General features: G+C 41.3%; 1 protein-coding gene across 5 annotated transcripts in view; it reads left to right on the forward strand.

Annotated features, from left to right (window-relative positions):
* The window catches only part of ADAM23 (ADAM metallopeptidase domain 23), a 401,035-nt gene that overhangs the window by 275,265 nt on the left and 112,037 nt on the right, over positions 1–13,733 (forward strand). For all 5 annotated transcript variants that reach the window (XR_011314664.1, XM_069733684.1, XM_069733681.1 and 2 more), the window contains exon 11: positions 11,849–12,015. Coding sequence is in view for 4 of the 5 variants with exons in the window: in XM_069733684.1 (XP_069589785.1) it covers positions 11,849–12,015 (167 nt within the window). In the remaining variant the exon portion in view is untranslated. The remainder of the gene's footprint in view (positions 1–11,848; positions 12,016–13,733) is intronic.

Genomic DNA, 13,733 nt, shown 5'->3' on the forward strand with positions numbered 1-13,733 from the left:
TAAGGGCATGATAAAGGGGGTTTGATTTACTATTTTTTTTTATTTTGATCACTGTGATAGACACTATCACGGTGCTCAAAATGAACCAATATCAAAAATGTCCTATTGTTGCCAGGTGCCGGCCGGAAGATCTTAGCAGGCACACTGCGCATGCGCCCACCATTTTCTTCCCGGAAGAAGACACTGCCGGCCAGGGGACTTCACCGGGCGATGCAGGGACACCGGGGGGGGGGGATTGGGGGACCCCATTTCTCTCTCCTCTGATGCGCGATCACATCAGAGGAGAGAGAAATTAAATGGGAAATCATTTTCTTTGCGGTTGTCGTTATTCCATAAATTAGCTGAGTCCCCAAAGAAATTCCGACTCAGGGGGCGCTATACACTTATTTCTCAGCGCCATTAAAAAGCGGCGCTGAGGAATAAGTACCCTTAACTGCCACCATTGAAGGGATAAAACTACAGTGGCATATAAAAGTTTGGGTACCACTGGTCAAAATTACTGTTTTTGTGAATGGTTAAGCAAGTTGAAGATGAAATGGTCTCTAAAAGGCCTAAAGTTAAACGTGAAACATTTCTTTTTAATTTTAGGCAAAAAATATATGTATTGTTATCATTTACATTTTAAAACTACAAAAAAGAAAATGGGCCTATGCAGTTTTGGGACCCTGCATGGTTAGTACCTAATAACAGAACTAGGCAGCATGTCAGCAGGGAAATTAAAGCACTAAATAGTGCTGAAAGAACCCGCAACCAAAGAAGCAAACTAACTCCATATAGTCCATAGAGAAACAGGAGTAGAAACGGAGCAAAAGAATAGTGCAAAATATAATTTATTAATTGACAAGCAAATAGTGCATAAATATATATTGGATGGTACAAAAAGAGTCCCCTTCTTTGTTTCCTGCCCGGTGCACCCTGCCTCTCTGCACTTTACTTGGTAAGCGCTGCCTTGTTGCCAGTACTTTACCCTGTGGGGGGTATACTAGTTACCCACAGGAGTGACATGGTTGATATCTATAGCTGCTGCCTTAGTGTTACCTACCTATGGGACATTTGTATTTGGCAGGGTGCTCACCGGGGGTGACTCACTTCCCGTTTTAATCATCTTTTTGTACCATCCAATATATATTTATGCACTATTTGCTTGTTAATTAATAAATTATATTTTGCACTATTCTTTTGCTCCGTTTCTACTCCTCTTTCTCTATGGTTAGTACCTAGTAGTACTCCCTTTTGAAAGTATCACAGCTTGTAAACACTTCTTGCAGCAAGCCAAGAGTCTTTCATTTCTTGTTTGAGGGATCTTCGCCTATTTTTCTTGGAAAATTCTTCCATTTCTGTGCGATTTCTGGGCCATTTTGAATTCACTGATATTTTGAGGTCTAGCCATAGATTTTCAATGATGTTGAAGCAAAAAAACTATGGGTGGGAAAAACAGAAAAACCTACAGCTTGCTGTGTCACTGGTATTGGAATTACATGAAATAGTATAAAGCTAAGTCACAAATGAGAATCACCTGTGAATAATTGTCAGTGCCCATGTGACATGAATTAGCCAATGAATGATGACTTCAGTGTTTTAAAAAGGCACATGATAGGCCCTCTTCCTTTGTCACAGTGGTGAAGACAAAGAAACTGTCTGAGGACATCAGAATTGCTATTATTAGCAAACACAAGACTTTAAAAGGGAATAAGGCCATCTCCAATGACCTTGTTATCCCAGTTACAACAGTGCGAAATGTTATTAAGAAGTTTGCCAAGCATGGAACTGTGAAGAAACTCCCTGGACGTATGGGAAAGAGGAAAATTAACAAGAGATGACTTCGAGGAGGACCTCAGCAGATGACCGCGCTTACTGAAGATAATCTCTATACAAAGACCAACATCGATATTACCGCCATACGGTTAGTGGTAGATACCAGCCCTACAGAACATATGAGATCACAGCACAGTTACAGATAATGACTTACCGCTGACTTTCTTTATGATGGAATCGTTCACTTTTCCCATCATTGCCATCTGGCCCAGAACGACATGACAGCTTCTCCAGCCAGGACTCGGCTGCAGAGAAAACAACAAAGACACATTTCACTTCTCACATTCCAGCCCCATCATCATCTATTCTCAACCTGCACAAAATCATCATCCTGCTGATACCCCAATACTGAGCCGCTGCTGCCGTATGTGTCCCTATAACTGCACCTGATACCCCAATACTGAGCCGCTGCTGCCGTATGTGTCCTTTTTACTGCACCTGATACCCCAATACTGAGCCACTGCTGCCGTATGTGTCCCTATTACTACCCCTGATACCCCAATACTGAGGCGCTGCTGCCGTATGTGACCATTACTGCCCCTGATACCCCAATACTGAGCCGCTGCTGCCGTATTTGTCTCTATTACTGCACCTAATACCCCAATACTGAGCTGCTGCTGCTGTATGTGTCCCTATTAAGGTACCGTCACACTAGACGATATCGCTAGCGATCCGTGACGTTGCAGCGTCCTCGCTAGCGATATCGTCCAGTGTGACAGGCAGCAGCGATCAGGCCCCTGCTGTGCTGTCGCTGGTCGGGGAAGAAAGTCCAGAACTTTATTTGGTCGCTGGACTCCCCGCAGACATCGCTGAATTGGCGTGTGTGACACCGATTCAGCGATGTCTTCACTGGTAACCAGGGTAAACGTCGGGTAACTAAGCGCAGGGCCGCGCTTAGTAACCCGATGTTTACCCTGGTTACCATCCTAAAAGTAAAAAAAACAAACACTACATACTTACCTACAGCCGTCTGTCCTCCAGCGCTGTGCTCTGCACTCCTCCTGCTCTGGCTGTGAGCGTCGGTCAGCCGGAAAGCAGAGCGGTGACGTCACCGCTCTGCTTTCCGGCCGCTGTGCTCACACAGACAGTACAGGAGGAGTGCAGAGCACAGCGCTGGAGGACAGACGGCTGTAGGTAAGTATGTAGTGTTTGTTTTTTTTACTTGTAGGATGGTAACCAGGGTAAACATCGGGTTACTAAGCGCGGCCCTGCGCTTAGTTACCCGATGTTTACCCTGGTTACCGGCATCGTTGGTCGCTGGAGAGCGGTCTGTGTGACAGCTCTCCAGCGACCAAACAGCGACGCTGCAGCGATCCGGATCGTTGTCGGTATCGCTGCAGCGTCGCTAAGTGTGACAGTACCTTTACTGCACCTGATAACCCAATACTGAGCCGCTGCTGCCGTATCTGTCCCTATTGCTGCACCTGATACCCCAATACTGAGCCACTGCTGCCGTATGTGTCCCTATTGCTGCACCTGATACCCCAACACTGAGCCGCTGCTGCTGCCGTATGTGTCCCTATTACTGCACCTGCTGTGTGGTTCTGTGTGCCCTCTAAATTCTAAAGCACCCCTCTATAATATAGTAATGCTGGGCACAAGTGCCCTAGAAAACCGTGCCCATATTTTGTCCCCTAGAAAGTAATATTGCAATGTGTGCTCCTTTGACAGTCACAGTAACCTCAGTTCCCCTATAACAATAAGTGCCCACTTTACATTTAATAATGTCCTGAGTCTGCTCCTTGTACAGCTCCCCTATACACAGTATGATGTTTTCTTATACACAGTATACTGACCCCTTAGTAGCCTCCAAACTGTTTGATGGCTCCAACACTGTAATTCCCACGCTGTATGATGCCCCTTTAGATAGCCTCTTTATATTGTAATGCACCAGATAGTCCTCCTGATAGTCCTCCTGATTCTCCACCAAAAGTCATTCATTGTATGTACATCCCACCTACCCTGATACCGTCCCTTCAAGACCTTCATATCTTCACTCTGCTCATCGCTGACTGCACCAACTAATTCAGGGAAGTTAGGAAGATGCCTATGCAGACAATGCAACTTGATGCTTATAATTCCAGCATTTTTTTTAGCTCTAAATGAGCTTCTGGACAATTTTGGGGTAATTGTTTGCTCGTATATTTCAAAGAAAGTCCTTGACAAGGTCTTTGAATGATAACCAAGCATTCTTTTTAATTCTAGAATTGTCGCAATAAAATGTTCATCTTTGATGAGCTGATGAACTTGTGGAGTGACACTTACTAGCCAGTTGGGACTGCACCAAATAAATTGTCATTGTGTAGGACACACTTTAAGCATTTGAGTTGAACATTGGAATTCCCAATTCCTCAATTAAATGATGTATGTTATGGCAATACACAAAGTCACTGTCACTTGTAAAGTGTTGCAGAAATGCACTTTCTCTGGATCGAAAGTAGGATACTTTTGCTCCCTTTTCAAGCAAGCTTTAAGTTTTTCCCATGCTGTCCTGAAGCCTTTTATGATTGTCCTGTATCTCTTGCCAAATCATTCAACTCATTTAGGTCAAATCCCTTATGAACTGAAACCTCTTCAGTTTCAAATTACTCCATGGTTGTCCTCCACCCCACCCCCCCTCTTAAGGGTTGTTTACTCTTGGCCAATAGGAGAGCACTAGCACTGCCCAACCTAGTGTAATCCCATTAAGATAAGCTGTAGTGAAAAAAAAAACTGAGGTGATAGAGGAAAACTATGCAGTTTTGAAATCAACATGCCTATTTAAAGGTACCGTCACACTGTCCAACTTAACAACGATATCGCTAGCGATCCGTGACGTTGCAGCGTCCTGGCTAGCGATATCGTTGTGTTTGACACGCAGCAGTGATCTGGATCCTGCTGTGACATCGTTGGTCGGAGCAGAAAGTCCAGAACTTTATTTCGTCGCTGGATCTCCCGCAGACATCGCTGAATCGGCGTGTGTGACGCCGATTCAGCGATGTCTTCACTGGTAACCAGGGTAAACATCGGGTTACTAAGCGCAGGGCCGCGCTTCGTAACCCGATATTTACCCTGGTTACCAGGGTAAATGTAAAAAAAAAAACAAACACTACATACTAAAGGCCCCGTCACACATAGCGACGCTGCAGCGATACCGACAACGATCCGGATCGCTGCAGCGTCGCTGTTTGGTCGCTGGAGAGCTGTCACACAGACAGCTCGCCAGCGACCAACGATCAGGGGAAAGACTTCGGCATCGTTGAAACTGTCTTCAACGATGCCGAAGTCCCCGGGTAACCAGGGTAAACATCGGGTTACTAAGCGCAGGGCCGCGCTTAGTAACCCGATGTTTACCCTGGTTACCATCGTTAAAGTAAAAAAAACAAACGCTACATACTTACCTACCGCTGTCTGTCCCCGGCGCTGGGCTTCTCTGCTCTGGCTGTGAGCACAGCGGCTGGAAAGCAGAGCGGTGACGTCACCACTCTGCTTTCCGGCTGCCCGCCGCTCACAGCCAGAGCAGAGAAGCCCAGCGCCGGGGACAGACAGCGGTAGGTAAGTATGTAGCGTTTGTTTTTTTTACTTTAACGATGGCAACCAGGGTAAACATCGGGTTACTAAGCGCGGCCCTGCGCTTAGTAACCCGATGTTTACCCTGGTTACCAGTGAAGACATCGCTGAATCGGCGTCACACACGCCGATTCAGCGATGTCAGCGGGACCTCAACGATCAAAAAATGGCCCAGGCCATTCCGACACGAGCAGTGATCTCACAGCAGGGGCCTGATCGCTGCTACGTGTCACACATAGCGAGATCGCTACTGAGATCGCTGTTGCGTCACAAAACTTGTGACTCAGCAGCGATCTTGCTAGCGATCTCGCTATGTGTGACGGGGCCTTTACATTCCGGTGTCTGTCGCGTCCCCCAGCGTTCTGCTTTCCTGCACTGTCAGCACTGTTAATTTGTGTTCTTCTGTGTAAGAATTAGTACACTTATTTTGCCACATGGAATACTCTTTATTTCTCAGAAAAATAGATTTGTTTGTAAGAAAAGTTCTTTCTTTCTGGCCATTTTGAAACTACAATCCGATCCCCAAATGCTAACCATGCCTGTACTCAAGTGGTCCAAAAAATGCCAGTTTTATTGCTTCCTCACCAAAATAATTATTGATTGGTCGCGTGGCGGTCACATGGGCGGCACGCGACCAATCAGAAGCCGCGACGTCATTCCGCAGGTCCTAAAGGCGCTCATTTTGAACAAAGAAGCCTGCCGGACGCCGGTGACTCGCGGTGATGTTCCAGGGGCCGCCGGAAAGGTGAATATAACAATATTTTTTATTTTAATTCTTTATTTTACACCTCCGACACTGATACCCGATACCACAAAAATATCGGATCTCGGTATCGGAATTCCGATACTTGCGGTATCGGAATGCTCAACACTACTCGTAAGCAATCCAAAATGATACCAATAAAGTCTCGTACATAAAAAGTCATCATACAGTTGTGTAAACAAAAAAAAATTAAAAAAATTATGGCTCTTACAATATGACAAAATATACAGCACTGGCAAAAATTAAGAGACCACCACATCAAAACCCTGTCATGGGCTGCCCAATCTCCAGACCTGAACCCCATTGAAAATCTCTGGAATGCAATCAATGATGGATAGTCACAGGCCATCAAACAAAGAAGAACTGTGAAAGACTGGTGGAAAGCATGCCAAGACACATGAAAGCTGTGATTAAAAATCATGGTTATTCCACAAAATATTGATTTCTGAACTCTTCCCGAGTTAAAACATTAGTATTGTGGTTTCTAAATGATTATGAACTTGTTTTCTTTGTATTATTTGAAGTCTGAAAGCACTGTTTTATTTTAATTTTGACCATTGTTCTTTTTCAGAAAAAAAAAATACAAAAATTATTGCTTGGAAATTCGGAGACATGTTGTCAGCAGTTTATAGACTAAAAGAACACTTTACATTTTACTCAAAAATATACCTATAAAGCGAAAAATCAGACAAACTGAACATTTTGCAGTGGTCTCTTAATTTTTGCCAGAGCTGTATATATTTTATTATTAAGAAAATTATTTTTCTTGTGAAAAAATAGTAAAACAAAAAAGGTATAAATTGGGTATTACCATAAACGTATTGACCTGCAGAATAAAACTAACATGTCAATTATACTGCATGGTGAAAATTATTCCAGATTTACCGTTTTTCTCTCTCATGCCTCCCATAAAAGAAGCAAAAAAACAAAAAACAGAATTAAGCAGTAATTAAAAAGTTATATGCACCCCAAATTGGTATTAATAAAAACTACAGCTTGTCCTACAAAAAATAAGCTTTCATACAGCTCCATTTACAGAAAAATGTTAAAAGTAATGGGTGACAGAATATGATGACCAAAAAATTATCATTTATTAAAAGTTTTTTTTTTGTACAAAAATATCAAAACATAAAAAAGTCTGAAAATGTTCTCTAGTGCCACAAAAAAGAAACTGCCATACAGCTCCATCAGCAGAAAAATAAAAAAGCTATGACTCTCAGAACAGAGCGATGCAAAATAATATTTTTTTTCATAAAATTGCTTTTATTGTGTAAAAGTGGCAAAACATAAAAATACGATGGAAATGTGGTATCAATGTATTTGTACTGACCTGAAGAAGAAAGCTGCTTATCACTTTTACCACACAATGGATGGCATGAAAAAAAACAATTCCTGAATTACTAATTTTTCTTCATTCTACCTTCCAAAAATAAGAATAGAAAGTGATTAATAAATGTTATGTGCCTGAAAATGGTACCAAGAAAACTTTAACTCACCCCTCAAAAAATGACTGTCAGCAGAAAAATAGAAAAATTAAAGCTCTCAAAATATGGTAGTGAAAAAACATTAGTTTGTGAAAGTAGCCAAATATGAAAAAAAATGTAAATCTGGTACCGTGATCGCATGGACCCAAAGAATAAACTTGCCTAATCCTGCCACTGGTGAGCAGAAGAAAGTGAAAGATGTTGTTTTACTGCGCATCTGGTTGAGCTGTACTTTTTAGTGAGATTTAGTAACATATAGGATCTTTAAAGTACCGTAATTAAAGCAGACTCCTTAGGTTTAATAAATTTACAATAATTGATAGTGTATGCAGACTTTGTTATAAAAATTGGTGATAAATTTACTTTAAGGCCATTCAGTAAACTAAGTTGTCTTAAGTTCTGCTACCTATACCAGTCAAGAGTCAACATACAAATGCTATAAACGCCAAGAAAAACCAGATATATAGTAGGGAAATTATAGACTGTGTAACATGTTATCCCCTTAAAAATATAGTTTTAATTAAATTACCATAAAAATACCTATTCCCAGTGAAACACAAAAAATACTAAAAAGATAATCTAATAGTGCACCTAGCCTAATACATTGACCCTACGCTTATCTGCTGTCCCTTCCTAGCAGTGGAGGTTGGCACCCTGATAGAAATTTTGCTCATTGTTTTCCCACCTATAGTCTGCTAGTTACTTAACAGGGTGAACAGGTGAGAGCCGCCGCGGAGTGGGGGCGCCAAAATTTCTATCAGGGTGCCAACCTCCACTGCTAGGAAGGGACAGAAGATAAGCGTAGGGTCAATGTATTAGGCTAGGTGCACTATTAGATTCTCTTTTTAGTATTTTTTGTGTTTCACTGGGAATAGGTATTTTTATGGTAATTTAATTAAAACTATATTTTTAAGTCAACATACAAATGCTGTCAGACCCAAAATTGAGAAGAGGGTGATCCGTCAGGATAAGTAGCAGATGATGGCCCCTAAGTCATAATACGTAGACCTTTAATTTAGCAAAAATTGGTTAAACACAAATAGGAAAGTAGTAGTAAATATGACAAAACCACAATCAATGTAATGACTTTATACTTAAAATTTTGGACAACCAAATGTATCTGTCAATCTTCATTTCATTTTTGTAACCAATGCCAACAGAAGGCAGATGCCTGTTGAAAAGTTTAGTTTTGTAGGACGCTTTCCAGTACCGTTGTTGAAAAGCTGTTAACACTGAACAACATATTTGCATCCCCTCTAATGAAGCCTAGAACTAAGTTGTAGATCACTGCGGTGATTGATCATTTTATTTGAGTTTGATGAATATCTGAGAATGTTGCATCTGCTTATGCTTTGTCCACACTTAACACTCACTTTTTACAGCAATTATATGTAGCATGCTTCCTAAAAAAACATTATATTATGGATCTTTAAAGCTCAGATGCATCAACATTAAATCCTAAGACAAGTGGCATGAAATGGGCACAAACACCTTTACAATCCTGTTACGGTAGTTCTCCTATGTTCTGTTTTAAATGCTGTGACGTAAATGTTATTTACTGAAACTGTGAAATAGAAGTAATTGTAGTTCTTATACGTCACTCATGTAACAGTCAAATTGTGTGCATGATCGGTGTTTTCGTATCTGTATTGCACTCTTGTAATTCAAAGTAATCCACAATGATGGCTATTATGTGCAATTGACATTATCAAAGGCTATCGATGAAAGCTTCTGTGTTCATAACACTCATATGAGGCATTATATTCTGCAGATCCTCCACTTTGATAGAACATCTTATCTTGCTCACTTTATATCTAATCATTTATGAAGTCAAACATGTTGGTAGAGCAATTCTGTGTTTTGTATTCTGATCGTTTTAGAGTCAGAATATTCTAAATGCCAAATTTTGGATGTTCTTTTGATGATGATGATTTTTTTTATCGTTTTTTTTGTTCTGTCCTGGCTTATTGGATGTAAAGTACAAGGTTAGATAATTACTAGAATATTTTGATTGTGAAACGTTGGAGGTTTGCCTAGGTGCAAAGAAAGATTTAGTACAAAATTAATGAGACAGATTTTTCTGATGAGAGGATCCATTCTTTGGATAGAAGAGACTGTTGTAGACTATAATAGTCTAATTTAGTCTTTTAAAAATGGAAACTTAACATATCCTATGTACTCCAGTGGTACCCATTAGGTCTTGTACCTTACATACTGTATGTTTTATTCCTGTTAAGATCGATTAAAACAAAATCATCAGTAACAGACCATTTGACTCAGATATGAAAAAGTTGTTTAGGATTAAAGGTTTTGTCCTTGACAAATACAAAATTTGCATGGTACTGTGGAAACCTAATGGTGTGGGATGTAGTTATTATTAATTGGTTATTAAAATAACTCCCACAATCCCGAGAATGTGGCTCTGGCACTGCCAGTAATGTGGCATTTAAGACTACGTTCAGATTTGCGTTGTGTGCCGCTGCGTCGGCGACGCAACGCACAATGCAAATAAAAACGCACCAAAACGCACGCAAAAACGCTGCGTTTTGCGACGCATGCGTCCTTTTTTGCCGAAATTTGGACGCAAGAAAAATGCAACTTGTTGCATTTTCCGCGCCCTACGCTTGCGGCAAAAAAAACGCATGCGTCGCACAACGCAGCACAACGCATGTCCATGCGCCCCCCATGTTAAATATAGGGGCGCATGACGCATGCGTTGCCGCAGCGTTTCCCGACGCAGCGTCGGGAAACGCTAATGTGAACGCTGCCTAAGACAAAATATATATATAAAATATACTTTAAACATCTGGAGGGGGACCAAAGGTGAAGACAAGACTAGTCCTGCTCCACCGCTGGCCACCTCTTCCCAGTGCTGCTAGAAATCTTTTCTGTTAGGGTTGAGCCTTACTACTCTTGTCAGTGTACATTCAACGAACTTAGCAAGAATCAATGTTACAGGTGTTTATAAGAAACATTGTAATGTATATTATCACAGAAGTTAGCTACTGTCCCAATTTATCTTGACATTTCTTCTTCTCTACCCTGCATCCTAAACTTATCATTCACTGTGAAAAAGCATCTTAAGTCCATCTTGCTTTGAGGAGGTGGACTGCAGGTGTAATGTGACCCATCTCTTTGTCCTCTATAGAAAGAGCAGGGAGAAGAATGGCAGGCACCGTACTGATTAAGGAACGTGCCTCTGACTGCGGAGCCTATAGGGTTAAAGCTAGAAGGAAACACTGTGCAGTGCCCAATTCCCCCCGCCCACTGCTCCCCCAGGTGATGCACTAATTGGGACACCCGACTGACCAACGGGAATAAAGGGGAAGGGGCGTCCGGCCACACCTACATGGGATAAATGTAGGAACTAGGGGGCAACGACTTTATCTTTCTCCCCGGCTGACCTCTGGCAAAAAAAAAAAAGTATATATATATATATATATATATATATATATTTTAAATAAAAATAATCCTGTTGTTATTAAGTCACAGTGGAAGTATAGAGAGGGGCAAAGGTTCGTAACCGCTCATTACCCTGCTTGCCTGTCGGTCGCAGACAGGGCCTTCGGCGATGAGCCCGTTATGGCATGTAATTGCCCTTCTCTGCGTACGTAATTAATAAACTGTGACCGACCTGTTCAACCCATCTAGGCCTGTCTGTGTTTTCATTGCGGGATCAGTGGGAGGGGGGAAGGCACTGTTTACGACACACGGGTCTTCGCAGTCGGAGTGTGGAGCAGGGAGTGGAAACATGTGGAAGGAGACAGAAAAGCATTGTACAGAGCTCTATAACAAGTGTTTTACCTCACATCAGAAATTGATTCAAATCAAGACAGCTCAGCTCTGCTGCATAAAATCCATGTTTCTTCTGCTTGTCGCTGTGAGATAAAAAGTGAATAAAGGTCAGGCATTCCCCTAAATGTGCTGTGTTTGGGACAGAGATAGAGGCTGCAAATGGCCAGAAATGGCATTATTCCTCATGTATACACAGGACACCTTATTCTCAATACTTACTTGAAAACACAATTACCCTTTAAAATATATATTTTTCTGAAACCTTTAAATATAATAAAAATGATGTGTGAAGTCGGTCTGTCTCATTTTCAAACAATCGAAAAGAAGCTGCAGTATTAAAATAGCAATTTTAATCCTTTAAAACAACTACTTTTCTGAAAGTGACCGCTACTATTTAAATGTTGGTCTTCCATCACTGAACAATTTCCCTTTACACTTACAGATATATAAAGAACAGCTGAATACACGTGTTGTTTTAGTCGCTGTGGAAACATGGACGGACAAGGACCGTATTACAATTGGTCCAGATCCAGTGAAGATGTTGCATGACTTCTCCAAGTATCGACAGAATAACATCAAACAGCATGCTGATGCTGTGCACCTGCTGACGTATGTATCCAATGATCTTTATCTTTAATATCTATAAAAGTGAAAGCTACAGATTTAAAGAGTTTATGCAGGACTTAGTTTTAAAGCCATTAGTGAAAAAAAACAAAATACAGGCAGGTGGTTGCTATTTACCTGCCTGTTGTGACCAGCGCCCATCTCTGCTGGCATAGAGCGATCAGACCACTCCTGCTGGCGATTCAGCGACTTCTGACATCACATCAACAGAGCAGTGACTTTTCTTCTCCTCTGCTCTGTTGACAGGGCATGCTGATTGACAGCTCGCTCTCCGCTACTTAACTGCGAGGAGCCATCTATCAATCAGCATGACATCGGCAGTCACATCACGTTGCCAGAGCTACTCGTAAGAGGAAGAACTGCTTTGTTGATTTTTAACAGTTGACTCACTGGCAGGAGTGGTCAATGATTGTTCTCTGCCAGTGCTGGGTAGAACAGGCAGGTGGTTGTCATCAACTACCTACCTGTTAGTTTTTATAACCATAGTAAAAAAATAATAATTAATGTCCCATGTAAACCTTTTAATGTTACAGAAGCAAGTGGAAAGTTAGCAGTAAAACTTTGAAATTCCTTGTAGTTGATCTGCATAATACAGCTATGTCATAAGTGATAGCAAATATTCTGCTAATGGGTATGTAAGAAAATATGTGAAGTCAGTGGTCCAGTCAAATATTCTGAACTCCAAGGCAGTGAAACTGTGTACGTTTGGTGAAAGACTTTTGTGCAAGTCCTGAGTGGTATCACTCGCATCATTTTTTTTAAAAATTGCATTGCATTGTTTGATGCATTTTTTTTGTGGAAGTCTAAACTGGGGTCATCAGGAAAGAGCAATGTAAATTATTCCTTATATTTGCCATTTCCCCTGAATCCACTTTTGTCTTTGGCTTTAGGCCGGCGTCACACTAGGCGTAAGTAAACACGGTCCGTTTTTTATGGCCGTAATACGCAGTAATTGTCCCAAAACACTGTTCCGTATTCAATGTGAGGATGCGATTTTTACGCACAAATTTATCTGTGCGTCATCCGTATGGCATCTGTATGGCTTCTGTACGGCAATTTTTTCTCGCACGCTTGCAAAATGGACATATCATGGATCCATCAACACAAATATTCTTAAAAACATATATACAGTCTATATATACATATATATATACAGTGGGGCAAAAAAGTATTTAGTCAGTCAGCAATAGTGCAAGTTCCACCACTTAAAAAGATGAGAGGCGTCTGTAATTTACATCATAGGTAGACCTCAACTATGGGAGACAAACTGAGAAAAAAAAATCCAGAAAATCACATTGTCTGTTTTTTTAACATTTTATTTGCATATTATGGTGGAAAATAAGTATTTGGTCAGAAACAAAATTTCATCTCAATACTTTGTAATATATCCTTTGTTGGCAATGACAGAGGTCAAATGTTTTCTGTAAGTCTTCACAAGGTTGCCACACACTGTTGTTGGTATGTTGGCCCATTCCTCCATGCAGATCTCCTCTAGAGCAGTGATGTTTTTGGCTTTTCGCTTGGCAACACAGACTTTCAACTCCCTCCAAAGGTTTTCTATAGGGTTGAGATCTGGAGACTGGCTAGGCCACTCCAGGACCTTGAAATGCTTCTTACGAAGCCACTCCTTCGTTGCCCTGGCGGTGTGCTTTGGATCATTGTCATGTTGAAAGACCCAGCCATGTTTCATCTTCAATGCCCTT

Source organism: Ranitomeya imitator, chromosome 7, assembly GCF_032444005.1.
Source record: "Ranitomeya imitator isolate aRanImi1 chromosome 7, aRanImi1.pri, whole genome shotgun sequence".
In the NCBI taxonomy this organism is placed as follows: Eukaryota; Metazoa; Chordata; class Amphibia; order Anura; family Dendrobatidae; genus Ranitomeya; species Ranitomeya imitator.